At 44.9% G+C, this 25,183-nt stretch overlaps 1 protein-coding gene across 2 annotated transcripts in view; it reads left to right on the top strand.

Annotated features, from left to right (window-relative positions):
• Positions 1–25,183, top strand: part of FTCDNL1 (formiminotransferase cyclodeaminase N-terminal like) — a 93,115-nt gene that overhangs the window by 52,272 nt on the left and 15,660 nt on the right. For both annotated transcript variants that reach the window (XM_082261941.1, XM_082261940.1), the window contains one exon: positions 19,827–19,979. In XM_082261941.1, coding sequence (XP_082118067.1) covers positions 19,827–19,979 — 153 coding nt within the window. The remainder of the gene's footprint in view (positions 1–19,826; positions 19,980–25,183) is intronic.

Genomic DNA, 25,183 nt, shown 5'->3' with positions numbered 1-25,183 from the left:
GGGACTTGAACTTGTTTCTGTCCGTGTTGCAACATGCTCCCTTTGAAAAGATCAGGGAGATCTCGTTGTCTCTGTTGTCCAAGAAGGTTGCCTTTTTGGTGGCGATCACTTCGGCTCGCAGGGTGTCGGAGCTGGCAGCTTTGTCCTGCAATTCTCCCTACCTGGTGGTCCACAAGGATAAGGTGGTCCTGCGGCCTAACCCATCTTCCTTCCGAAAAGGATCTCGGAATTTCACCTGAATGAAGACATTGTCTTGCCTTCGCTCTGCGCGAAGCCTAAGCATCCGAAGGAGGTTGCCTTACATTCCTTGGATGTTGTCCGGGCGATCAGAGTTTACCTGTCGTCCACAATATCTTTTAGCAAGTCAGATTCTCTCTTTGTCCTTCCTGAGGGACCTCGGAAGGGCATGGCGGCGTCGGCTGCGACTATCGCCAAATGGATCAGACAGATAATTGAACAAGCCTATGCCTTGAAGGGGAAGGTTCCTCCCTTCCCTGTGAAGGCGCACTCTACCAGGTCTTTGAGTCCGTCTTGGGTGTTCCGGCATCAGGCTTCTGTGGCCCAGGTGTGTAAGGCGGCGACTTGGTCGTCCGTTCACACCTTCTCAAAATTCTATAAGGTGGATGTTCAGGCATCGGCTGATGCCTCCTTTGGCCGTAAAGTTCTCAGTGCGGCAGTCTCCTAGGGACCCTTGTTTTCATGGGCCCTTGGTTGTTGGGGTGTTTTACCCCTGGGTTACTTGTTTTTCCTGGGTTGTTGCTCCTGTTGAGCACGTTTTCCTGTTGCCCAGTTGGTTCTCTTACTATGGTAAGGTTCCTTTCTCTGATGTGGGTACTGCGTTGCCTTTTCTGCGGTTGCGTCTCCCACCCCTCATGTCTACACTGCTTTGGGACATCCCATTGGTGACGAATTGGGAAGGGGCGGCGACTGTCGGAGGACGTAAGAGAAAACTGAATTTTTGTAAAATCTTACCGTAAAATTCCTTTCTCTGAGTCCTCCGACAGTCGCCGCCCCCCGCCCCTCTTTTGGGGTTTTTGTGTACTCTTACTGCTATGCTACCAAACTGAGTTGGGAATGCTGGTGCAGGGAGGTATTGACTGAGGGGACAGCCCCCAAGGGTGTGTCTATGTTAAAAGCTTTGTATTAACAATTCTTGTTGCCTAGCTACTCCTGCGGAGCAAAGGTCAATACCCCATTGGTGACGAATTGGGAAGGGGCGGCGACTGTTGGAGGACTCAGAGAAAGGAATTTTACGGTAAGATTTTACAAAAATTCTGTTTTTGGCGTTTTGAATACATGGAAGTGTAGTGGAGCGTTCTAGGATCTTTTAGACCCTCGATCCCTCCATAAATAGTACCTGTCAATGCATATTGCTGTCACAAGGGATGTTTACATTGCTTGTGACAGCAATAAAAGTGATCAGATTTTTTTTAAAAACCTGTGTTAAAATTTAAAAAAAATAAATAAATAAATAGGGGGAAAAAAAAAAAATTTGCCGCCCCCGTCGCCGCTAGCTCACGCACGAAAGAAAACGTATATGGAAGTCACGCCGCAAATGAAATCACTGTTCAAACCACACATGTTTGCCGACTCCGACTCCAGGTACCTGGTTCAAACCACACATGTGAGGTATCGCCGCGATCGCCAGAGCGTGAGCAATAATCAAAAAAAAAAAGGGATACACTCTAACTCTAAAGTGATAACCGTTAAAATATTTTAAAGCGTCGCCTATGGAGATTTTTATTGGCCGTAGTTTGTCGCCATTCCGTGGGTGTGCGCAATTTTAAACCGTAACATGTTGGGTATCTATTTACTCGGCGTGAGATCATCTTTCACAATATACAAAAAAATGGGCTAACTTTACTGTTTAGTTTTTTTCAAATGCAGTGAAATGTGATTTTTCGTAATTTTTCCAAAAAAAATGGTGTTTGAAAGACCGCTGCACAAATACCGCATGACAAAAAATATTGCAATGACCGCCATTTTATTCTCCAGAGTCTTTGCTAAAAAAATACGTATAATGTTTGGGGGTTTTAAGTAGTTTTCTAGCAAAAAATACAGATTTAAACTTGTAAACAAAAAGTGTCAAAAATAGGCTTAGTGGTAAAGTGGTTAATAAAAAAAATGTCATTTTTTTTTTTTAATTGCTTTTAAGTGTAAATGTGAGATCTGAGGTCTTTTTGACCCCCAGATCTCACATTAAAGAGGACCTGTCCTGTTTGTTTTGAGATGTTTACATTCCTTGTAATAAGAACAAAGTAATCAAAAAAATTTTTGGGGTTTATAAGGAACAGTGTAAAAAAAAAAAAAAAAGTAAAGTAAATAAGAAAAAATATATATAAAGCACCCCGTCCCTCCAAGCTAGCACACAGAAGCGAACACATACGCAAGTCGCACCCACATTTGTAAATGGTGTTCAATCCACACATGTAAGGTATGGCCGCAATCTGTGGAGAGCAATAATTCTAGCAGTAGACCTCCTCTGTAACTCTAAACTGGTGACCTGTAGACATTTTTAAAGCGTCGCCTATGGAGATTTGTAAGTTCAAAAGTTTGCCGCCATTCCACGTTTGTATGCAATTTTGAAGCATGACATGTTGGGTATCAATGCTCGGCGTTACATTATCTTTCACATTATAGAAACAAATTGAGCTAACTTTACTGTTTTCTTATTTTTAATTCAAAAAAGTGTATTTTTTTTTATTTAAATTGTGTTTGTAAGACCGCGGTGCAAAGACGGTGTGACATAAAGTATTGCAATGATCTCCATTTTATTCTCTTGTATTGTTTGTATATAGCTGTCTTACATTTTTTCTAAGTCTTCCACTCACGGTAATAGATGACCCAGGTCCTTATGGATTGTTATCAACTCTGTTTTTAGAGATTTTTCTAGTGCTGCAAGCATTGCCGCCATTTCACCCTTTGTGGGCAATCGATCACTTGCTGTTTGCTCTGCGTCACGATCCGGCTCTGTATCCACTTCTAGTTCTCGATATGATCTTAATTGCACTGTGGTGTCGAGGCTGAATTATGGCCTATTTTGCTCACTTTTCTGCAATTTCTCTAGGGTCTGTTTGTCTGGAATGTCTTCCTGTATCATGAATTTCTTAATTTGTTTCAGGGCTGGAACTCACTGTTGCTCCTCCATTTACTGATTTACCTCTCATGTTCTAATGTTTAATTTCAAGCCCCCCAAAAACTCAAAGGCCTCAAACAGTTTATATAATCTAATAAAATCAGAGTTCTTAGGCAATCTCAGGTAGTCTCAGGCAGTGACTTAATGTTATTTACAAAAAAAACAGAAGGGCAACAGGAGACAGGAGTAAAAAAGGAATTTGATTGATCTCACCACTTTTGTTACTTAGGATGTCCAATATGGAGCTGCCAGCCCTCCAAAGTCTCTCCTGGTTGCTTCTTGCCCATTCAGGCTCTTGCACGACCCCGGGGCTTTCTCCGTTGCCTTAGAACCTCAGGAGAGCACACTCCCCCTTCCTCGCCTATGCCAGCCAAACAATATTTTGTACTCACGCTCGTACACCTCGTGGTTGCACCAGTCAAAGTGTAGGTCCGTGGCGCTTACGGGTTCTGGGAGGTTATGGGGGAGAGAGGTGTTGGGTGGGGGGAATTAATGGAAAAACAAGGTTGTGGGCAAATAAACCAGGGAAATACCTAGCAAGATTGTTAAAAAGTAAAAAGTCAAATAATTATATAGAAAAAATAAAAGACCACGGGGGAATATGGTATATTCATAAAGGAAAAACAATCAGCGCAGACAGGTATAAAATACGTAAAACACAAATGGAGATGCTAGCTGGACACCGACCCAGGACACACAGCAAAATCCCAGACAGAATATAACAAAAGCAATGGTGCAGCGCAAATCCTACATAGTATCATATAAATAAGTCATATAGGAAAGTCCCAAAAAGAGTTTACAAAGGCCCTTAGGTCCACTTATGGTGCTGGAAAGTGTAGAAAGAAACAACTCCATCCAGTGATCTCCCTCCACCAGAAAGCACACCAATGCCCTCACCTCACACTTTGACCCCTGTTTCACCAGAAGGTCAGATAGCGCAGTATAAGCAGAATCATCCACTGTTATCAGCTGGCACCAGGTCTCTGAGGTGTGATTGCAGGCAAATATCCTTTAGCATCTATGGACAAGGCAATGCAATATATCGAATACACCAAATGGTAATAGTCAGTGGGGTGGAAACTCCATAGGATGTATGTAAAAAAAGGGAGCGAGACCTCTAAGTGTAGACTGTATTATAAAACAAGCTTTAATGGGTAAGATTGCACTTACATTTGGACGATAAAAATAGGCACATCAAACAGTATTCGGCTCTCAGCAGAGGCAAATATAATTCCACGTATGTTAGAGTGGACAAACTCAGATAAAACATGGGTTCAGATCGAAACTACACTAAGTAGAATACAATTAAATAAGAATATTTGGATTTCACCAAATTATAGGGAAATACACGCAGATACACATGAATTGACAAGAGAGGTATTTTAAAACATGGGATATGATTTACAGACAGGCAAAATGGGAATATAATTCTCCTTTATTACCATTAAAAGGCACAAGATATTTTGCACCTGGGGATGAGATACAATTTGGGAACTGGATAATAAACACGTAGTTAAAAGACATAACGCAAGGTGAAAAGATTAGGCCATATCTGAACTCAACACAAGGGGAGGAAAATAATGTTAAATGAATGGAGCTATCTGCAGCTAAAACATTTTGTGGGATCTCTGCCACAACCTATCAGATCCGGAGAAGGGCCTGAATTTAGTGAAAAAACTTTGTAATCCACTAATAAAAATAAAACATGGTATATCTCAGATATACAAGATGTTAACAAAGATGGCGGGCCTGGGGAACCTTCCATTTTTTGAAACATGGGAAAAAGAGAAAGGGTCACGTTTAAAGGAGCACAAAGTGAGTGTTATACTGAGAGACGTACACTGCTCTGCGATAGATGTGAACACCATTGAAATTAACTATAAAAACATATTGAGATGGTATATAATGCCGGTAAAAGCACATAAATTCCATTCAGAGAAATTGTAATTGTGTTGGAGGGGCTGTAATGTGCGGGGCACGATGTATCATATCTGATGGGATTGTCCCAAGATTCGTGACTACTGGCAGAAGGTACAAGAGTTTATCAGGGAAATTACAGGAGTGTGTATCATGGATGATCCATGGATGTGCTTATTTCATAAAACAGATAAATCACAAAGGCAGTATAAAAACACGCTTGTCCCGAACTGGATAAATGCATCGAAGGGGGCAATTCAGAAGAAATGGTTAGATACAGAAAGTCCCACCCTCAGAGACTGGTTCAATAGAACCGAATATTTATATATAACATGGAATACTTAAGTAGTAGAGATGAGGATCAGGCTGAGTGCTTCTCAAACAAATGCAGAAAATGGGCAGACTTTAAAAAGACTAACAAATACAGTATCTCACAAAAGTGAGTACACCCCTCACATTTTTGTAAATAATTAATTATATCTTTTCATGTGACAACACTGAAGAAATTACACTTTGCTGCAATGTAAAGTAGTGAGTGTACAGCTTGTATAACAGTGTAAATTTGCTGTCCCCTCAAAATAACTCAACACACAGCCATTAATTTCTAAACTGCTGACAACAAAAGTGAGTACACCCCTCCTTTTGTTTGGAAATTTGGACCCAATTAGCCATTTGCCCTCCTTTGTGTCATGTGACTCCTTAGTGTTACAACGTCGCAGGTGTGAATGGGGAGAAGGTGTGTTAAATCTGGTGTTATTGCTCTCACTGTGTCACTGGAAGTTCAACATGGCACCTCATGACAAAAAAACTCTTGGAGGATCTGAAAAAAATAATTGTTGCTCTACCTATAAAGATTGCCTAGGCTATAAGAAGATTACCAAGACCCTGAAACTCAGCTGCAGCACGGTGGCCAAGATCATACAGTGGTTTACCAGCACAGGTTCCACTCAGAACAGGCCTCACCTTGGTCGACCATAGAGGTTGAGCGCATGTGCTTAGCGTCATATCCAGAGGTTGTCTTTAGGAAATATATGTATGAGTGCTGCCAGCATTGCTGCAGATGTTGAAGGGGTGGGGAGTCAGCCTGACAAGCAGACTAAGGACATGGATTACTGGAACCCTGTTCTGTGGTCTGAGACCAAGATAAACGTATTTGGTTCAGATGGTGTCAAGCGTGTGTGATGGCAACCAGGTGAGGAGTACAAAGACAAGTGTGTCTTGCCTACAGTCAAGCATGGTGGTGGGAGTGTCATAGTCTGGGGCTGCATGAGCACTGCCGGCACTGAGAAGCTACAGTTCATTGAGGGAACCATAAATGCCAACATGTACTGTGACATACTGAAGCAGAGCATGATTCCCTCCCTTCGGAGACTGGGCCGCAGGGCAGTATTCCAACATAACGACCCCAAACACACCTCCAAGATGACCACTGCCTTGCCAAAGAAGCTGAGGGTAAAAGTGATGGACTTGCCAAGCATGTCTCCAGACCCAAACCCTATTGAGCATCTGTGGGACATCCTCAAACCGTAGGTGTCGGAGCGCAAGGTCTCTAACATCCACCAGTTCTTGATGTCGTCATGGAGGAGGACTCCAGTTGAAACCCTTTGAAGCTCTGGTGAACTCCATGCCAAAGAGGGTTAAGGCAGTGCTGGAAAATAATGGTGGCCACACAAAATATTGACACTTTGTGCCCAATTTGGACATTTTAACTTAATGGCTGGGTGTTGAGTTATTTTGAGGGGACAGCTAATTTACACTGTTATACAAGCTGTACTGATTACAGTATCTGAAACTGCCTCCTCCCAGCCAGGTACTACTCCCAAGGGTTCTGGGTTCCGAAAACCATCTTTCAAGAGTTGATGTATGTCTTCCTTAGCTTCAATGCCTCCGAAACTGCAAGAATCCTCCTCCCTCTCCTCTTGTGTGTTCTGTGGCGTCGTAAGAATGGTGTCTGCATAAAGCAGGCCTTGAGAGGAAAGACAGTCCTCCTCTTCCTCCTGCTGCTCTGCCTCTAGTGCCCTGTCTATAATGCCATGCAGGGTCTGCTCTTGCTGGACACAACAGGGATTGTGTCACTGATGCATGCATTGTCACGGCTTGCCATCCTTGTCTCTTCCTCAAATGGTTACAGTACAGTGCATGCATCCTTTATCTGCAGCCATTGGTATGGGGGGGAAAAAAAAACAAGCTGCCCTGAGCCTGTCGTTGTGCCATGCTCACACATATACTCATTGATGGCCCTTTGCTGCATGTGCAACCGCTGCAGCTATCTCATCTACAGTATGTGGTCTTTTATTAAACTCTCCAGTATCTTCCCGACTATAGAAAATAAACAAACAGGTCTATAGTTACTTGGTAAAGGCTTTGATCCCTTTTTAAATATAGGCACCACATTGGCCTTACATCATTTCAGTGGTACTATTCCAGTCATTAAAGAGTCCCTAAAAATGAGAAACAATGGCAATAAAATGACAGAGTTCAATTCTGTTAGGATCCGTGGGTGGATGCCGTTTGGTCCAGGTGCTTTATCCACCTTTATTCTGTCTAAATATTTCTAGACCATATCACTTTTGAGCCATTGTGGATCATTTGGGGCTGTGTCAATACCATCCCCATTATGGACATGAGCTCCCCCCATGCTCCTTTGAATATACACAGAGCTGAAGAAGGTATTTAATAAATTTGTCCTCTCTTTGTCCCCAATCACCCACTCTAGATAATTTTGTAAAGGGCCTACTGTCAGAGAAACAGCCATGCTGCAACTGGCAACTCCACCAGTACTTCCAATGGCCGCAATGGACTCAGGCCAAAGACTCATTGTCAGTGAAATGGCTGTGCTGCAACTGGCAACTTTGCCAGTACTTCCCATGGCCGCAATGGACTCAGGCCATAGACTAATTCACTGGCCTATAAAAGGACTCTGCTCAGCCCATCAGATTGCTGGATTGTCTTCAGCTCTTCCTGTTTCCTGTGCATTGTTACTTCCTGAATTCCAGTTTGACCCAGCTTGTTCCTGACCTGTCTGCTCTCTCTCCTGGCTTTGACCCCCAGCTTCATCTGACCATCCGATCCTGCTCCAGTGTTTGACCCTCGGCTTGTGTGACCATCCTTGCTCTTTTGCCCTCTGCCTGACTTCTAGTGTACCGATCCTGGCTTGCTCAACGGACTTGCTTCTGCTCAAATCCCCTTGTCTTGGCGCATGTTTGGACTGATACCTGTGTATGACCCTCGGCCTGGCTTTTACCTGCACATTGCTTGATTCCCTGGAGGCCCTGAAAGTTGTTCCGGATACCCTTGTGAACCTTTACCCGCACTCCACAAGCATCCAGCGCTTCTTGGGACGCGTCATCTCCTGTCCCACTTCCAGGGGTGATTCGCACCGAGCTGCAAGGGAAGCCCTCTCAGCATTTCGGCCTCTACCAATGAAGGGATCTGACAGTACAATCCAGCCATGTCAGAGGCCGACAGAGGTGCTTCCAGCTCGAGGCTCTTTGTCAGCAAGTCTCCTCTTTAACACAGGCAGTCCAGAGACTGCAGGACGGTCATTTTCAATTAGAGGGTCGAGTGTTGAACCTACCTGGCGCACCCTCTCCTTCCGACCCCAATCAACCTCCCGTTTGAGGTTGGTTTCCCCACCTGAACCCAGGGTACCTACACCCGAACGCTTCCGTGGGGAACGGAGAAGGTTCAGATCCTTCAAGAATGCATGTCTCTTGTATCTAGCCCTTCAGCCCAGAACCTTCTCTTCAGAGACTGTCAAAGTAGGGTTCATAATCTCTCTGTTGTCAGAAGAACCCCAGACCTGTGCCCATAACCTCCTTGAGCAAAAGAGCTCCTCATTGAACTCTGTAGACTCCTTCTTCCAGGCCATGGCCCAGTTATATGAGGACCCCCAACGGTCTGTTACGGCTGAAGCAGCCCTACATGCCTTACAACAAAATAAACGTCCTGTAGAGGACTATAACATTGACTTCCGCAGATGGGCCGCGGATACAGACTGGAATGAGGCAGCACTCAAGTACCAGTATCGTCACGGATTGTCTGAAGCCCTTAAGGATGAGTTAGCTCGGGTAGAAACCCCTACGTCTTTGGAAGGTCTAATCTCACTGGCAATCCAACTGGACAGGCGCCTGCGGGAGAGACGCTCAGAGTGCCTTCAAGGGGCCCACCTACCTGGGTACTCCCGAAAGTCCCACTTGCTGCTTCACCCCATCCTGGGCCTTCTGTCTCCGGGGGATCAGAAGGAGAACCCATGCAGATTGGTCTAATCCGTTCTGCCTTGACCCCCAAGGAAAGACAACGTCGCCGTCAAGCTAACCTCTGCCTTTATTGTGGGGAATCTGGCCACTTCCTACGCAATTGTCCTGTGAGGCCCAGTAAGTCCTATTCACGGCCTCTGCTGAATTGTCAAATCGCCGGGTCATCCCCTGCTCATCTTATTCTCCCTGTCTCCCTACAGGTAGCAGAAAAGAAGATTCGGCTTCTGGCGATCGTTGATTCCGGGGCATGTAGTTGCTTTCTGGACCGTTCTTTAGCTCAAAGACTGGTGTCCCCGTGCAAGCTAAGGAACAGCGACTCCATATTCTTCTGGCTGATGGTTCTTTGCCCAGTTCCAGGCCTGTTACAGAAGAGACGTGCCCCATCTTCACCACGACAGATTCTCTTCACCAGGAATTCCCCTGATTTGACGTCCTTTCCTCACCAATGTTTCCCATTATTTTAGGACTTCCCTGGCTACAGGCCCACAACCCTCAGATTGACTGGGTTAAGAGAAGGATCTCCTTCACGTCTAATTACTGCCTGAACCATTGTTTCCTACCCGGATCTGATACTTCTGCTGCTTGCCTGGCCGTCTGGCCAGTACATGATCTCCCGGAAAATGTCCCTGCAGTTTATGAGGAATTCATGGACCTATTTGATAAAAAAAAGGCCGAAGCTCTGCCTCCTCACAGGCCTTATGATTGCCCTGTAGAACTGCCCGGAGCCGAGATTCCTTTTGGAAGGATATTCCTGTTATCTGAGAAGGAGCTGGAAACCCCCCCCCCGGATCTATATTAATGAAAATTTGGAAAAGGGTTTTATCCGGCCCTCCTCCTCACCAGCAGGGGCCAGGATATTCTTTGTCGAAAAGAAGGATGGCACACTAAGACTTTGTGTAGATTACCGGGAGCTTAATAAGATTACTATTAAAAACCGGTATCCTCTACCTCTTATCCCAGAACTGTTTCAACATTTCCAGGCAGCTCAGATCTTTACCATATTGGATCTCCGTGGAGCTTACAACCTTGTTCACATTAGAAAAGGAGATGAGTGGAAGACGGCGTTCAGAACGCAGTTTGGCCATTTTGAATACCTGGTCATGCCTTTCGGGCTGTGTAACGCCCCTGCTACCTTCCAACATCTAGTTAATGACATTTTTCGGGAATTCCTGGATCTCTTTCTGATTGTCTACCTACATGAGATACTCATTTTTTCCTCCACTCTGGAACTCCAACGGACCCATGTTAAAAAGGTACTATTTACCTTAAGGAAACGTGGACTTTATGTGAAACCAGAGAAATGCGAATTCGAGAAAGACTCCATTCAATTCCTGGGTCTCTTAATATCTCAACAAACGGCATTTCCATGGATCCACAGAAAGTGCAGTCAATTCTCGATTGGCCAGCCCCCTGTAATAAGAAAGGATTTCAACGCTTAGTGGGGTTTGCTAACTTCTATCAGAGGTTCGTGAAGGGGTTCTCTATGATTATCTCGCCCATTACCCAGTTGACCCGCCAACAGGTCAGCTTCCATTGGTCACAGGTAGCTCAAACGGCCTTTGACAAACTGAAGACGTTGTTCACCTCAGCACCTATTCTCCAGCATCCTGATCCAACCCTACCTTATGTGCTTGAAGTGGATGCTTCAGAAATAGCCACTGGAGCAATCCTATCTCAAAGACAAGGCCCGAAGACTCTTTTGCACCCTGTGGCTTTCTTTTCCCGGAAGATGACACCTCCGGAATGAAACTATGATGTAGGGGATCGGGAACTCTTGGCCATCAAATGTGCCTTGGAAGAGTGGAGATACTTGCTGGAAGGGGCTACTCATCCTATTTTGATATTCACAGACCACAAAAGCCTGGAATACCTTAGGACAGCAAGACGCCTGAGACCCCGTCAAGCTCGATGGGCCTTGTTATTTTCCCAGTTTAACTTTCATATGACTTACAGGCCAGGGTCCAAGAACGGGAAAGCAGACGCCCTGTCCAGAATGTTTCCAGATACCCCAAACACAGCGGAACCGAACACCATTCTCTCGGCCCAAAATTTTTTGCTTATTCAAACGGATCTACAATCAGCAATTAAGCAAGCCTCAGTTCAATGTCTCGAGCCTGGGACCTCTTCCTTGGAAAAACGCGGGGGATTCTTGTGGTTCCAGGAAAGGATTTTTGTTCCTTCACAAATCAGACTACAGGTAATAAAGACTTTGCATGATCACAAGCTTGCCGGGCACTTCAGGGTCAGGAAGACATGTGAACTCATTCAGCGCCGCTTTTGGTGGCCCAATTTAGTTCGGGACTGTAAATCCTATGTGGGTTCTTGTATTACGTGCCAGCGTAACAGGGGGGCTAAGACCAAGTCCTGGGGCCTGTTGAGGCCATTGCCCATCCCGGTACAGCCCTGGAAGCAACTATCCATGGATTTTATAGTGGAATTACCACTTTCAGAAGGTTTCACTACTGTCCTGGTGGTGGTGGACCGTCTCTCGATGTCATGGTCTTACCTTCTTGCTGTTCTCCTTCGTTTGACATGTGCTGGCGGCCATCTTGGTTTCTGGGTTTCTTGTAGCCTCCCACCCTGCGGCTCCTCCTTCCCACTGGGAGGAGCTGGATGCCTAGCTCATATATATAGGAGGTCTGTGGCTTCAGTTCCTTGCTTGGTCCTCCTGTGTTCACATGCTTCTAAGACTGCTGCTGCTTCTGGTTCCTGATCCTGGCTTCGTCTGACTACCCTGCTGGTTCCTGATCCTGGCTTCGTCTGACTACCCTGCTGGTTCCTGATCCTGGCTTCGTCTGACTACCCTGCTGGTTCCTGATTCCGGCTTCGTCTGTCTACCCTCCTGGTTCCTGACCTCTGGCTTCGCAAGGACTCTGCCTCGGTTTCGCCATCCGTTTGGACTTTTGCTTTACAGCTTGATTTTCAATAAAGCCTTCTTATTTTCACTTATCTGTTGTTGTACGTCTGGTTCATGGTTCCGTGACACTCGAAGATGACACTTTTTGCCTATGAATGGCACACCTTCTGCCGTGAAAACAGCTAACATGTTTATTACAGAAGTGGTCAGGCTACACGGTCTCCCGGACAGTATAGTATTGGACAGAGGCATCCAGTTCACCTCCAAATTCTGGAAAGAGCTTTGCAAATACTTGTCCATTGAGATATGCCTTTCATCAGCCTACCACCCGCAGAGTAATGGTCAAACGTAAAGGACCAACCAGACCCTTGAACAATACTTACTTTGCTGCCCCTTGGGGGGGGGGCACTGTCAGAGAAACAGCCATGCTGCAACTGGCAACTCCGCCAGTACTTCCAATGGTCGCAATGGACTCAGGCCATAGACTCATTGTCAGTGAAATGGCTGTGCTGCAACTGGCAACTTTGCCAGTACTTCCCATGGCCGCAATGGACTCAGGCCATAGACTCATTTACTGGCCTATGAAAGGACTCTGCTCAGCCCATCAGATTGCTGGATTGTCTTCAGCTGTTCCTGTTTCCTGTGCATTGTTACTTCCTGGATTCCAGTTTGACCCGGCTTGTTCCTGACCTGTCTGCTCTCTCTCCTGGCTTTGACCCCCGGCTTCATCTGACCATCCGATCCTGCTCCAGTGTTTGACCCTCGGCTTGTGTGACCATCCTTGCTCTTTTGCCCTCTGCCTGGCTTCTAGTGTACCGATCCTGGCTTGCTCAATGGACTTGCTTCTGCTCAAATCCCCTTGTCTTGGCGCATGTTTGGACTGATACCTGTGTATGACCCTCGGCCTGGCTTTTACCTGCACATTGCTTGATTCCCTGGAGGCCCTGAAATTTGTTCCGATACCCTTGTGAACCTTTACCTGCACTCCACAAGCATCCAGTGCTCCTTGGGACGCGTCACCTGTCCCACTTCCAGGGGTGATTCGCACCGAGCTGCAAGGGAAGCCCTCTCAGCATTTCGGCCTCTACCAAGAAGGGATCTGACACCTACGTGCTCAGACCTGATCTTTTTACTATTAATATATTTGAAACATTTTTGGGGTTTGTCCTATCTTTTGCAATCGGTCGTTCGTTTTTAATTTTTGCAGCCTTAATTTCCTTTTTATAAATTATGTTATACTCTTTGTAATATTTAAACGATGGTAGCGTTCCTTCATTTTTTTATTTTTGAAAAGCTCTTTTGTTTTTATTTATAGCTTTTTTAACTTTGGTCGTGAGCCACATAGCTTTTATTTTTAAAACTTATTGCCCATTGGAATATACTTTGCAGTGAGTTTACATATTGTCTTTTTGAAGAATTCCCATTTCTGTTCTGTGTTCATTGATGCCAAAATTTCCTCCTAGTCTAAGTCTTTATATATACTGTATAAATATACTGCAGTGAAACTGCACGGATGCACTACACTGACGCTGCACTATCACTATATTCACAATACACTGACACTCTACACTCACAATAGAATCTCAATAGCACACTGTAGCACACTAACTCGCTAGTAGCAATGAACAGAGCCCTGTTCTATCTAGCTGTACGCCAATATCACACCGCAAATGGCTCCTCTGGGAAGGAACCTTTTATAGTGGGAGGTGGATCTTGGAGCAGTGAGCAATGATTTGCCTAAGTCATCATGACTTTCTCTATTCATGGCTCTGACAGTGCTCTGTGCCCTGATTGGGCAAAGCCTTCATTGCTTCAGCCAATCAGGGCTTACAATGCACTATGCAGTGTGCAGAGGATTGTGGGGCGTTTGGTGGGCCGAACAAACAATCGAATGCCCTGCCAAATCAGGTGTTCCTTGAACAGGTGAACACCCAATGTTCAGGCCGAACTTTTTCTCGGCTCAAACTGTTTGCCCAACGCTAGTAGCAAAGAGAGTGCAGGGGTCAGGAGTGTTTAATGCACAGGCACCTGTACAGAGTACAATCAAAAGTTGCCCCCTCCTTCCAGTACAAATCCCACAAGCCCATACCCCCCACCAGTACAGAGTTCTCCTCAAACCCCCAAATCCGCACCCAGTATGGATCCCCTCCCCCCAAAGCCCAACCCTCCATTAGCACAGACCCCCCTCTCAGAAGCTTTTCAGTAAAGACCCCCCTAGTACAGACTACCCCCACAGCACATATCCCCTCCCAGCCTCTTCTCAGTACAGACCCCTCCATGATACAACTCCCCTCCCTCCCCACCAGTATAGACATTTCCCTCCAGTTCAGACCCCTTCCCTCCCCACCAGTAGCCACCCATGTTTGGCTCATTTACATACAGGTTCTATCATATGCAGATTCTACAGCAATTAACATATAAATGAGCCGTGGGCACGGTGTACTGAGGCAGGGTTTTTGTAGCATAAGTTCCTCTGAAAATCTCTGTACTGCTTTGCTGTTCCTACCTGATCAAATCAGTTTTTAGGCCCAATGACTTTAGATGGGGATGCTGAGATCATTATGGTAGTCAGCGATATCATGATGATGATAGCAGCAATCTTCTGGGTCCTGTGTGAGCATTGCAGCCATTTATAGAATGCCTTTTTTTCACTGATTGTTCTCTGATTGGACAAGGTGGAGATCATGATGTCACTTCCCAATCTCTCTAACTAATCCAATCAGAGAACGCCTTGTATTTTAAAAAAAATACAGAGCGTTCTGTGAATGATGATCTCTTAAATAATATAGAATTTTATTTTTGTACCATAAACATGTTTTCACCTATTTATATCTGTTTTTATATACTGTAATTGCTGCTGTTCTCCTGCAGCATTTTCAGCCATTTCCTCTCTGCATGCATGCTCCCCAGCAGTGGCTGCATATCGTTGCTTTGCACCAGCTTTCTGATAGTGACATTGGTGGCACTTGACTGTGCAATATGTGTCAGCATGGCTACCTGTATCCTCAACTAGGGACACATGACAGGATGACATTGCAGGAACACAATTGGGAGACAGTTGTCACCCTGTAATAGGTATCGAAACAAGGACACATATGATCAGAGAGTAGCCACGTGTGAACATTTGAAGTATGTCGTGTTTGCATACACCTACGGTAGTGGAATACAGGTGTGGCAACCTCAAAACAAAATATCTGCTATGTGTTGCACATCCAACATGTCTCCATTTATAAGTCATCCCTTTTTGTTTAATTCTATTATTTTGTTAAGGAAAATGACTTGGCATGTGTGCTGCTACACGTCCCCAATCCCTGGGGCCATTGTGCATTGAGTTGTGCTGAGCAAGAAGTCATAGGATATAATGAATAGGCCATAAAGTGCTGTATGACATCCCATGATTTAATAAATATTCTTTCTGTTGTTTCAAGATCCGGGAACATCATTTGTGAACATTATTTTAGCTGAGTAAGTGAAAAAACGGATCCCAAGGGAATTAAGAAAAAGCTGTTAATTAAATTACTTCATTTGCTGGGGAAATGAAAAGCACATAAAACGTTTAATGCTTTACTTGGACACATGAATTTGTACATGTATTTTCTTAGCATTTTGGTGGAATCCCTACAGTAACAGGAATTGCATTTTCATTTAAGAGTTCACTAATATATATCCGTATATATATATATATATATATATATATATATATATATATACACTGCTCAAAAAAATTAAAGGAACACTTTTAAAACACATAAGATCCTATTGGGGAGAAATATCATGCTGGGTATCTTTACTGATATGAACTGGGTATTGTGTTAGGAACGAAAGGATGCCACATTGTTTGATAGAAATAAAAATGATCAACCTACAGATTCTGAATTCAAAGACAACCCGAAAATTAAAGTGAACAATTGATGCAGCAGGCTAGTCCATTTTGCTGAAATTTCATTGCAGCAACTCAAAAGGGTACTCAGTAGTTGTATGGCCCCCCCACATGCTTGTATGCATGCCTGACAACATCGGGGCATGCTCCTAATGAGACAATGGATGGTGTCCTCCCAGATCTGGACCCAGGACATCACTGAGCTCCTGAACAGACTTGGGTGCAACCTGGTGGCATCGGATTGACTGAAACACGATGTCCCAGAGGTGTTCTATTGAATTTAGGTCAGGCGAGCGTGGGGGCCATTCAGTGGTACCAACTCCTTCATTCTCATACTTAACTGACCAGATCAATATCCCCAGAGTTAAATTGACTTATTTATTTATTTTAGGTACTTGTATAGCGCTGTCAATTTACGCAGCGCTTTACATATACATTGTGCATTCACATCAGTCCCTGCCCTCAAGGAGCATGCAATCTAAGGTCCCTAACTCACATTCATACATACATAGTAGGGCCAATTTTATACAGGATCCAATTAACCTACCAGCATGTCTTTAGAGTGTGTGAGGAAACCGGAGTACCCGGAGGAAACCCACGCAGGCACAGGGAGAACATGCAAACTCCAGGCAGGTAGTGTCGTGGTTGGGATTCGAACCACCGACCCTCTTGCTGCTAGGTGAAAGTGCTAACCACTACACCACTGTGCCGCCGTGGTTAGCACTTGATGCTATACTCTGTTCAAAAAGTGTTGCTTTCATTTTTTTGAGCAGTGTATATTACTGTGCAAAAGCTATAGGTAGGAATGCTTTTAGAAATAGAAGTATTAATAGTTTATTTTTATTTTATCAATTAACAAAATGTAAAATAAATGAACGTATGAGAAATCCAAATCAATCAATATTTGGTGACCACCCTTTGCCTTTAAAACAGCATCAATTCTTCAAGGTACACACTGTTTTGAAGGAACTTGGCAGGTATGTTGTTCCAAACATCTTGGAGAACTAACCACAAATCTTATGTGAATGTAGGGTGCTTTAAATCCTTCTGTTTCTTCATGTAATCCCAGACCGACTCAATGATGTTGAGATCAGGGCTCTGTGGGGGCCAAACAATCACTTCCAGGACTTTTTGTTTTTCTTTATACTGAAGATAGTCCTTAATGACATTGGCTGTATATTTGGGGTCGTTGTTTTATTGCAGAATAAATTTGGAACCAATCACACACCTCCATGATGGTATGGTATGATGGATAAGTAGCCGTGTCACTCCCCTCCAGCCTGTGTCTTATTATAAGAGGGAGATGAAGCCTCCAATATTCTACATGTAATATCCCACCCCATTGTGTTTAGCTGGTTAGTGGACATTGAGAAGGATAGAGGGAGTGGGGCTGTCATTTACCACTGTGTATATGCCCACGTGTGTGACTCTATAGCCACATTGGCTGCTCAGATGTGATAGGGAGGAAATGCTCAGCATAGAAACTCACTGAAGACTGAGCCTGTGTTGCCACCACAGTTGAAAAATCCCTAACTGCATGAAAAGATAGACAGATAAAGAGCAGCAGGATCAACCAGGTTTTTTGCAGAATACAGAAAACTCATCTCATAGTGATAAGTGAGTATGAACAGCATGTAATACACCATGTATTAATCGTTTTTTTATGATGTGGATTTTGTTACACTTTAAATCTAGTTGTAATATATAGTGTTTGATACCTCTAATATTTAAGATAAAACTGCAGTGCTAAATAAGTGCCACTGGATAATTGTTTCATGAGAAAGTGTGAAAAAATATAACATGGATGATAGCCAAATACTACTGGCCATCACAAACTGCAATGGATGTCACTAAATGTTTGCTTTCAATTTTTTTATGGTGATCTCTGGTAACACTATTTCATTTGGTTTTGAAGAAAAAAAAATTGACAAACTAAAAAATCTTTGCAGACCTACATTTGTACCAAATTGTATGCACAGCATAAAAGAAAGGTACAAAAGAATTCCACAAAGAAAGTCTGTTTCTAAGGTCTTTTATGAATTGCTATACTGGCCCGTAAACTAGCCAATTAGTTTGTAGTGGGCGCCTGGCTCTGGTTCACTACAGTGTAAGGTAGGCTTAAAGTCTAAGGAGGCTAGAAGAACAGAAAAAGTCATGGGGCAAGTGTGGGGTTTGAGTATGGGAGGGGAAGTTTGGAGGAGAGGGATTAGGAGGGTTTATACCTAGGGTGGTTTCATAGGTAGCTTGAGATACAAGCAGTTCTAAGAAGATATAATGTGGGGAGATCAGAGGTCCCACATTTTCCTCTTTCCTTTAAAATGCCTAAAAGTTGGGAGATGGTGAAGAAACACATCTTGGCCGGTATTGGTTTGGACCTGCCGGACTCCCCGGGGCTTTTCCTTCTGCATGCCCCCCCGGTTCCCATCCCGAGATATAAGCGAGGGGTTCTCACGCATCTACTCAATTCAGCCAAATGCCTCATTCCTGTTCATTGGAAGACCCCCCAGGGCCCTAGCGAGGCAGATTGGCTACGCAAGGTCAAGGAGATTATTGACGCTGAGGAGTGGATGGCCACTTGCAGGCGTACTAGGGAGCGGTTTGACTCAGCCTGGTCTCAGTGGCGTCTGTAACGCCCCGAATTCGCTCCCTGTGTCCTCTAGTCTCGATGTGGCCCTCTTGGCGCTGGCCGACCCCTCATTTTACCAGCGGGTTCTACAAACCTCTCACACCCCTATGATTTACATATGCTACCGTTTTCCTTGTATCAGCTCTCGGAGCCGGGCGCGGGCACACCTTCTGATGACCTGAAACTTCATCAGGGTTGGCATAGACCCTCTCCCCCCCCCTTTTTATTTATTTATTTTTTTCTTTCCCTGTTTTGGTGTCTTATTTACTCACCTATTTTTACAAGCCTTTTTTCATATTTGATGCCCTTGATGGGGGCTCCCCCCTTTGAGGCGGACCTAGAGGGCCATGTTGTTTTGTTTGGTGACGTGGGCTCTCTCTCTCTCTCCCCTCCTAGGAGGAGGAGAGGCAGGTCAACTGGGACCGAATGCTTGGACCTGGGAGAGCCCTCTCCCCCGCTTCAGCATAAGCCGGCCTCGCTCCCACTCCGGGGTCCCCGTACCATACAGTTGATTTAATGGCATGCACTTTTATTGCGGACTGTCTAGTTCTTGTTGTTCAGCACAATTATGCTCCGATGACCTGTATGTACTGTGTTGATTCTTCTTTTTCTGTTGTTTATGTATTACATTGTTTGTTATTGCAACCTTTTTTCCAATAAAAATTCATTATAAAAAAAAAAAAATGCCTAAGAGTTTTTCATGGATTAGACATGAAGTTATTTGATTTTCCACCGCATGGATGTTTACCTATTTCTTTTTTTGCAGGACTTGGCTAAGCTTTGCGGAGCTGCTAGCAAAAAAGTGTCAAGCTTTTGTTGGCTTCAAAGTTAGGCTTTCTATAGTGTAGTGAAAAATTGCTACCCATGAATTCTTGGGGACAACAATGTAAAAACGCGTACAAATTAAACCAAAGATTCTGGACCAGTTTTGGACGTGTCCACATGTATGTCTCCCTTGTGACTCTAACCTCTTGATTAATGAAAATAGATGTCAGTTACTGTACATGCTAACTTTTTTATAGCAATCTAGAGTGGGTTAATTATTTAACAGAATATTTGTGAGTTAACCATTGACATGAGACATTCTTACAAATAATATTTCTTCTGAATTGGACACTTGTTCATAAATCTCTGAATTTGTATCTATATAGGTAAATCTGTTGTGTCTTCTTGTGCGGAAGGCTTTGCATCTATCAACCTATCTGTACATGATGGAATACATCCGTGTCTCGGTGCCATTGACCTAGTACCCATCTATCCTTTATCAGGTATAACACTGGAGCAGTGTGGGGATATTGCAAAAGGTAAGTTCTGCTATATGACACAGTAAAACTACATTAGTCATGTTTTTATGGGATCCTAGATCTTGAGTGATTTCTGGCTAGCCAGATCCTTCTTTGATTTGTCAACATTTGTAGTTGCCTATTTTGAATATCATTGAGTCATTTCAGGTTTGGGCTGAGTAACTAGCTACAGTAGAATCAGGGGTTGCCTCGGGTGGAAGCTCCACAGTGTGTGTTGTTTAGCCTGTTCAATAAAGCTAACTGGATTTCCAAGGTCACTGGTGTGCAGGCCTATTTTTTTGATTTGGAAGCTAGGAGCTAGGATCTGTTTGAAAGTTTTTAGGCAATTGAAATTTTGAGCCCATATTTATTATTTGCACCCTGTCATCAAATGCTTTTTTTATTTCTAATGCAAAGTTTAAGGGAATTAATATTATATTCAATAAAACACAGTGGGGTTGATTTACAAAAGGCAAATAGGTTGTTTGCTTTGCAAGGGATTTATCCCCAGAGTCTAGGGAAGTAATTGCAAGGGATTTATCCCATCTAGTGAATTAGGTGAAGCTCTGCTGACCTCCATCATCTGGTCATGTGCAAGCAAAAATGCTGTTTTTTTTGTTTCCCTTGCATGTGATCGGGTGTTCTTTGCAAAGGTAAACTGTGCTGCATTCACTAAGCTCTGGACAAATTCCGCTGCAAATGAACAGCTTATTTGCCTTTAGTAAATCAACCCCAGTAGCTCACTTTTCAGTGCAATCTCAAAATAAGATACTATTTTCCCTATATAATGTCATTTAGTGGTTTTAAAGGATGAGAAAAAGCATGCTCAGGAGGCAGGGCCAAGACACACTGTGTGTGTCTATAGACATACACAGCCCGACTTGAAAGCGAGCTTGCACATCTGCTCCCATAGCAAGTGCTTTCTGTGGAGGCAGACACAGAAGAGGAGGAGCAGGGAGCGCCAGTGGGGGACCCCAGAAGAGGAGGTTTTCGGACGCACTGTGCAATACCATTGCACAGAGCAGGTAAATATAACACGTTTGTTATTTTAATTAAAAATGAATTTAAATAGGCATTTCAAATACATATATTACTGTTTTACCTGACAGGGAATATATACATTTGACTAGCCACTGTTGTCGATCACCTCTTCTACTCAGGATGATCACTCTGCTACATCATGGATTACCATTACTGCCGCTTGCCTCATTCAATAGCAGCGATGATGCTGTTTCATTGTCTACTGATTAGCCCATGACGAAGAAATTATATAGGTAGCCATTAAGCTGAATTTCTGAACCAGGAAATAAGTGTGTCTCATCTCTGTAAATGTGCTGTGTGTAAGAGGTGCTTAAATCATAGTGTTGCCTTATCAGAATTACAAATCCTTTGGTAGGGAAAAAATAAGGGTGCTTTTACACTTTGGCCACAGCAAGGGTGCAGTGTAGGTTACCCACAGTTTTTGTGCAGGTTAGCTGCAATTTTCCACCGACATCTATTATATCCTGCTGTTCGGGTGGACTTTCGGAAAATGTACCCAAACCGTGGGACATCATAGAAGTCTATGGAAAAGCACAACTAACCCACATGAAACCTGTGGGTGCACTATACTGTTTCCAAAGATCAGTGTGAAGCTGTCCCCATCCATACATTGTAAAGGGCCATGGTGTGGCAAGTATGCCTGTGGATACCTACAGCAAACACCCCAGGTGTTTTGATCAGCACAGGCTGATAGCTCAGTTCTCAGCCGTCAGTGAGCAGGTAGCTTTCTGCTCTGCCCCTCCAGCGCTCAATGGAGCGCTGGGCTGTGGAGGGAATGGGATTGACTGGCTCAGTCACTTAGCGAGACTGATCCAGCTGCAAGTCCAGGTATCTGTGTGGATCCCGACTGTAAAGTCAGGATCTTTCTAAAGCTTAGACCGGGTGAGTGACATCAGCCGACAACAGGCTTTAGTCGGCTGAAAACGGGTTACAGGAGTGCAGTTCGTTCTACAGGAGAGGTATAGCCAAAATAACATTGGCCATACTTCTCCTTTAAGTATATGTTTCCTAAGAAAATGGAATATGAAACACTTTTCAAGCACTCAGTGACAAAGGAACAGGGACACACCCTCTTTTAAGGCACTGTGTTGTAGTTATAGATGCACATTAAATGATTTATATGTTGTCATACCTTAGTTTTCATAACAGGAAGTTACCCTTTAAGCAGTGTTTCTCTTTCGTTCATCGACGGACACAGCGCTCCATAAATCATAACTAGTGGCATATATTGCCTCCTCCAGGAGTAGGATTAGGCTGAACAAAAACACCTGGCTATGCCCATGGGCCACCCTCAGCTGGTATATATCCCCCCTCTCTGCTCTAGGTAATCAGTTTTAATCTGTCTAGTCAGGAGTAAGGACCTATGCTCCTGGCTGGGATCTCTGGTCTTAGGAGTTTTCTCTTTCCTTACATCTTTTAAGTTTTTTCTCTCAGGAGATCTACAATCAACTGCCGGGCTGGGCGATGGGCTGGATAATCTAGATTCAGTAATCCCTCCAGCCCAGCCAGCGAGTGCATGCAGCTATGAGCTAGGTCAGCCGCGACATAGCCTCACGGACAGAGGTTGGCCCGCGAGTTAAATGTCTCACAGGGTCGCATACACCTGGGCTTGGGTCTGAGTCGCAGCGGTCCCTTGGCTGACAGCTTACCTACTTCGGTGGTGAGGAGTTGTGTCTGGAGTGTTACCCGCACCATGGAAGGGTAAGTACAGTCCCCCCTCTCCCCTTTTGGTGGTTTTCTTTGGGGTGGATACGGGTAACCTCCAGGGACGGTTGGATCCCCTCTCATCCTTAAATCTTTCACTGAGCTGGGCTTCCCCCACTCCCACTCCCCCCTGTCTGAACCTAGAATCTGGTGGGGGTCCCAGGGCAGAGAATGCAGCAGAGACCCTTGGGGATTCTCCCACTTTGCCCACTCTGTAAGAATCCTGGGATAGTGTGTGTCCTGCCCTGGTAGTGTAGAGGGGTCCCAGTGTAGGAGACCCCTAGGTGCATGCCCTGCTGTTTGCAGTGTGGGTATAGTGCAGGGGGGGTCCCAGTGCGGAGACCGGTACACAGCAAAGTCTCCCCTAAATGTGTGTTCTACCTTCGGGGGGGTCCCCTTGCAGAGGGTGCAGCGTTGCAGAGGATGCAGGAAAGATCCTGGCAGCATGATTCAGTGTTTGTAGCTGATGGTGGCCATTTTCTGTTAGTCTGGCTGGTCTCTGGTTGGCGGCCATGTTTTTGTAGCCGGATGATGTCACGGGGCCATTTTCTCTTAGTTTGGGAGATGCTGGAGACAACTGAAGCCTCGTGGGGATGCTTAAGCTCCTCCTTAATTTCCTTTTCCTGTGCTCGGGACGTATGAACAGGGATAGCGTCCATGATGATGCTGGGTTCGAATTCTTGGTGCTCCTTTCGGTTGGTAGGGTGAATCTTTGGGGGTCCCTGTTATCTCTCTCTCTGCTGATAGGTACCCTGAGCCTTGAGGGGATTCTTTAGTGGTGCCAAAAGATTGTTTTTGTACTGCAAGGTCTTCCTTTTCTTATGGAGCCTCAGGGTCTCATCTCCCCCACTGACCCCCTCATGGAGGTGGCAGGTCCCTCGGAAACCCCAGCTTCCCATGGTTGCACTGATAGTGGTCCTGCAGTCCTTAGTGTCCCGGGTGAAAGTGGTGTGTGGACAAAGGCCCAGGAGGAAGCATCCTCCGCCTTACCCTGCTCACTCTGTCTCATCTGATTCTGAGCCGGATGCTGCCGTGGACGCAGCTCGTCCAGGGGGACTTAATATCACCCCCTGATCCATCCGATAGTGAGGATGATTCTTTCATGGTCGCAGCAGCTAAATAAAAGCCGCTGGTAGACGCACTCAATACTGCAGTGAGTGAGACTTTAAAAATGGAGGATTCGGCTGATGTAGCAACAGACGTGGCTGTATCACTTGGTACGCATAAGTCGCATCGTACTCCAAAGGTGTTTCCTTACGTGCCTTATTTTTGACAGGTTTTCCAGTAAGGAATGGGAACAACCAAAATTACCCTTTGTGGTCCCTAAACATTTTGCTGTACATTACCCCTTTGAGGAGTCACTTCTAAAAAAGTGAACTAGTCCACCAGTGGTGGACCCTCCTGTTTCCAGGTTGAATAAAGCAACCATGATCCCAGTAGAGGGATCCCTGTCCTTTAAGGACCCGGCTGACAAAAAAAGCCGAGGCTGTGGCACGCAGCATGTTTACTATGGTTGGTTCGGCATTGCGGACAGACTTTGCCTCAGCCCTGGTGTCTCAGACCCTAACTGAATGGGCCAAGCTTTTGCGCCAGGGCCGAGGGGGGTGAACAGGTCCCTGCTGCTGCCTTATGTTGATTTAGCGGACCAGTTGGTCCATGGGCTGCAGTTTATTTGTGATTCTGCTTTGGACACAGCTCCTGTGCTGTCCAAAATTTCTGTTTCAGGGGTGGTGATTAGACGCGTGCTGTGGCTTAAGAATTGGTCTGCAGACCAAGCTTCTAAGAAAGCTCTCATTGCGCTACCCTTTCAAGGTTATCGCTTGTTTGGGGCTACCCTGGATGACATCATTAAGGGTATCACGGGAGGGAAGATTACCTTCCTGCCACAGTCAAGGAAAGGGAAGGAGCCTCGCCGCAGACGGGGGCCCTCCTTCTCAGCCCATAGAAAATAAATTTGTGCTTCTGGGATGTAGAATAAGGTAAATGGATCTTTTAAATCTTCCCTGGGAGGTTCCATGCAACCTTGGTCTGGTAAGCCTAGAGCTAGCTTCCCCAAACCAGCAGACAAGACTCCTTCAGCATGAAGGTCTTCCCTCGCCCATTATTGAAGTGGGGTATATCTTCCCTGGTTTCCGGTCTTTGGGGAACGTTAAAGAGATTTGCGAAATGTTTCTTTTGAGGGTACCCAGAAAGGGGGACAAAGCTTGTCCTTTTCTGTTTTTTTTAGGTCCTGAGTCTCCTTGGGCGGATTTAACTCCTGAAAAGGTTCAGGTGATGTCTGAACTACCTAAGGTCCCCCCTATCCATGTCCAGGGAATTGATTTACCTAGGCCTGATTCTATTTCTGACCAGGGTGGTCCTTCCTCTTCACAAACGTCAGGGACCACAGGCCGTAATTCAGGGGCTCTCTCCCATTTTGCATACAGGTTCTGAGTCTGGTGGTATCCACCTTCAAGACAGTTCTGTGTGCACAGTCTTAC

This window comes from Pelophylax lessonae (genome assembly GCF_965119305.1).
Source record: "Pelophylax lessonae genome assembly, chromosome: 6".
NCBI lineage: Eukaryota > Metazoa > Chordata > Amphibia > Anura > Ranidae > Pelophylax > Pelophylax lessonae.
The sequence above is the reverse complement of the archived record's forward strand: the minus strand, read 5'-3'. Positions and strand labels throughout refer to the sequence as shown.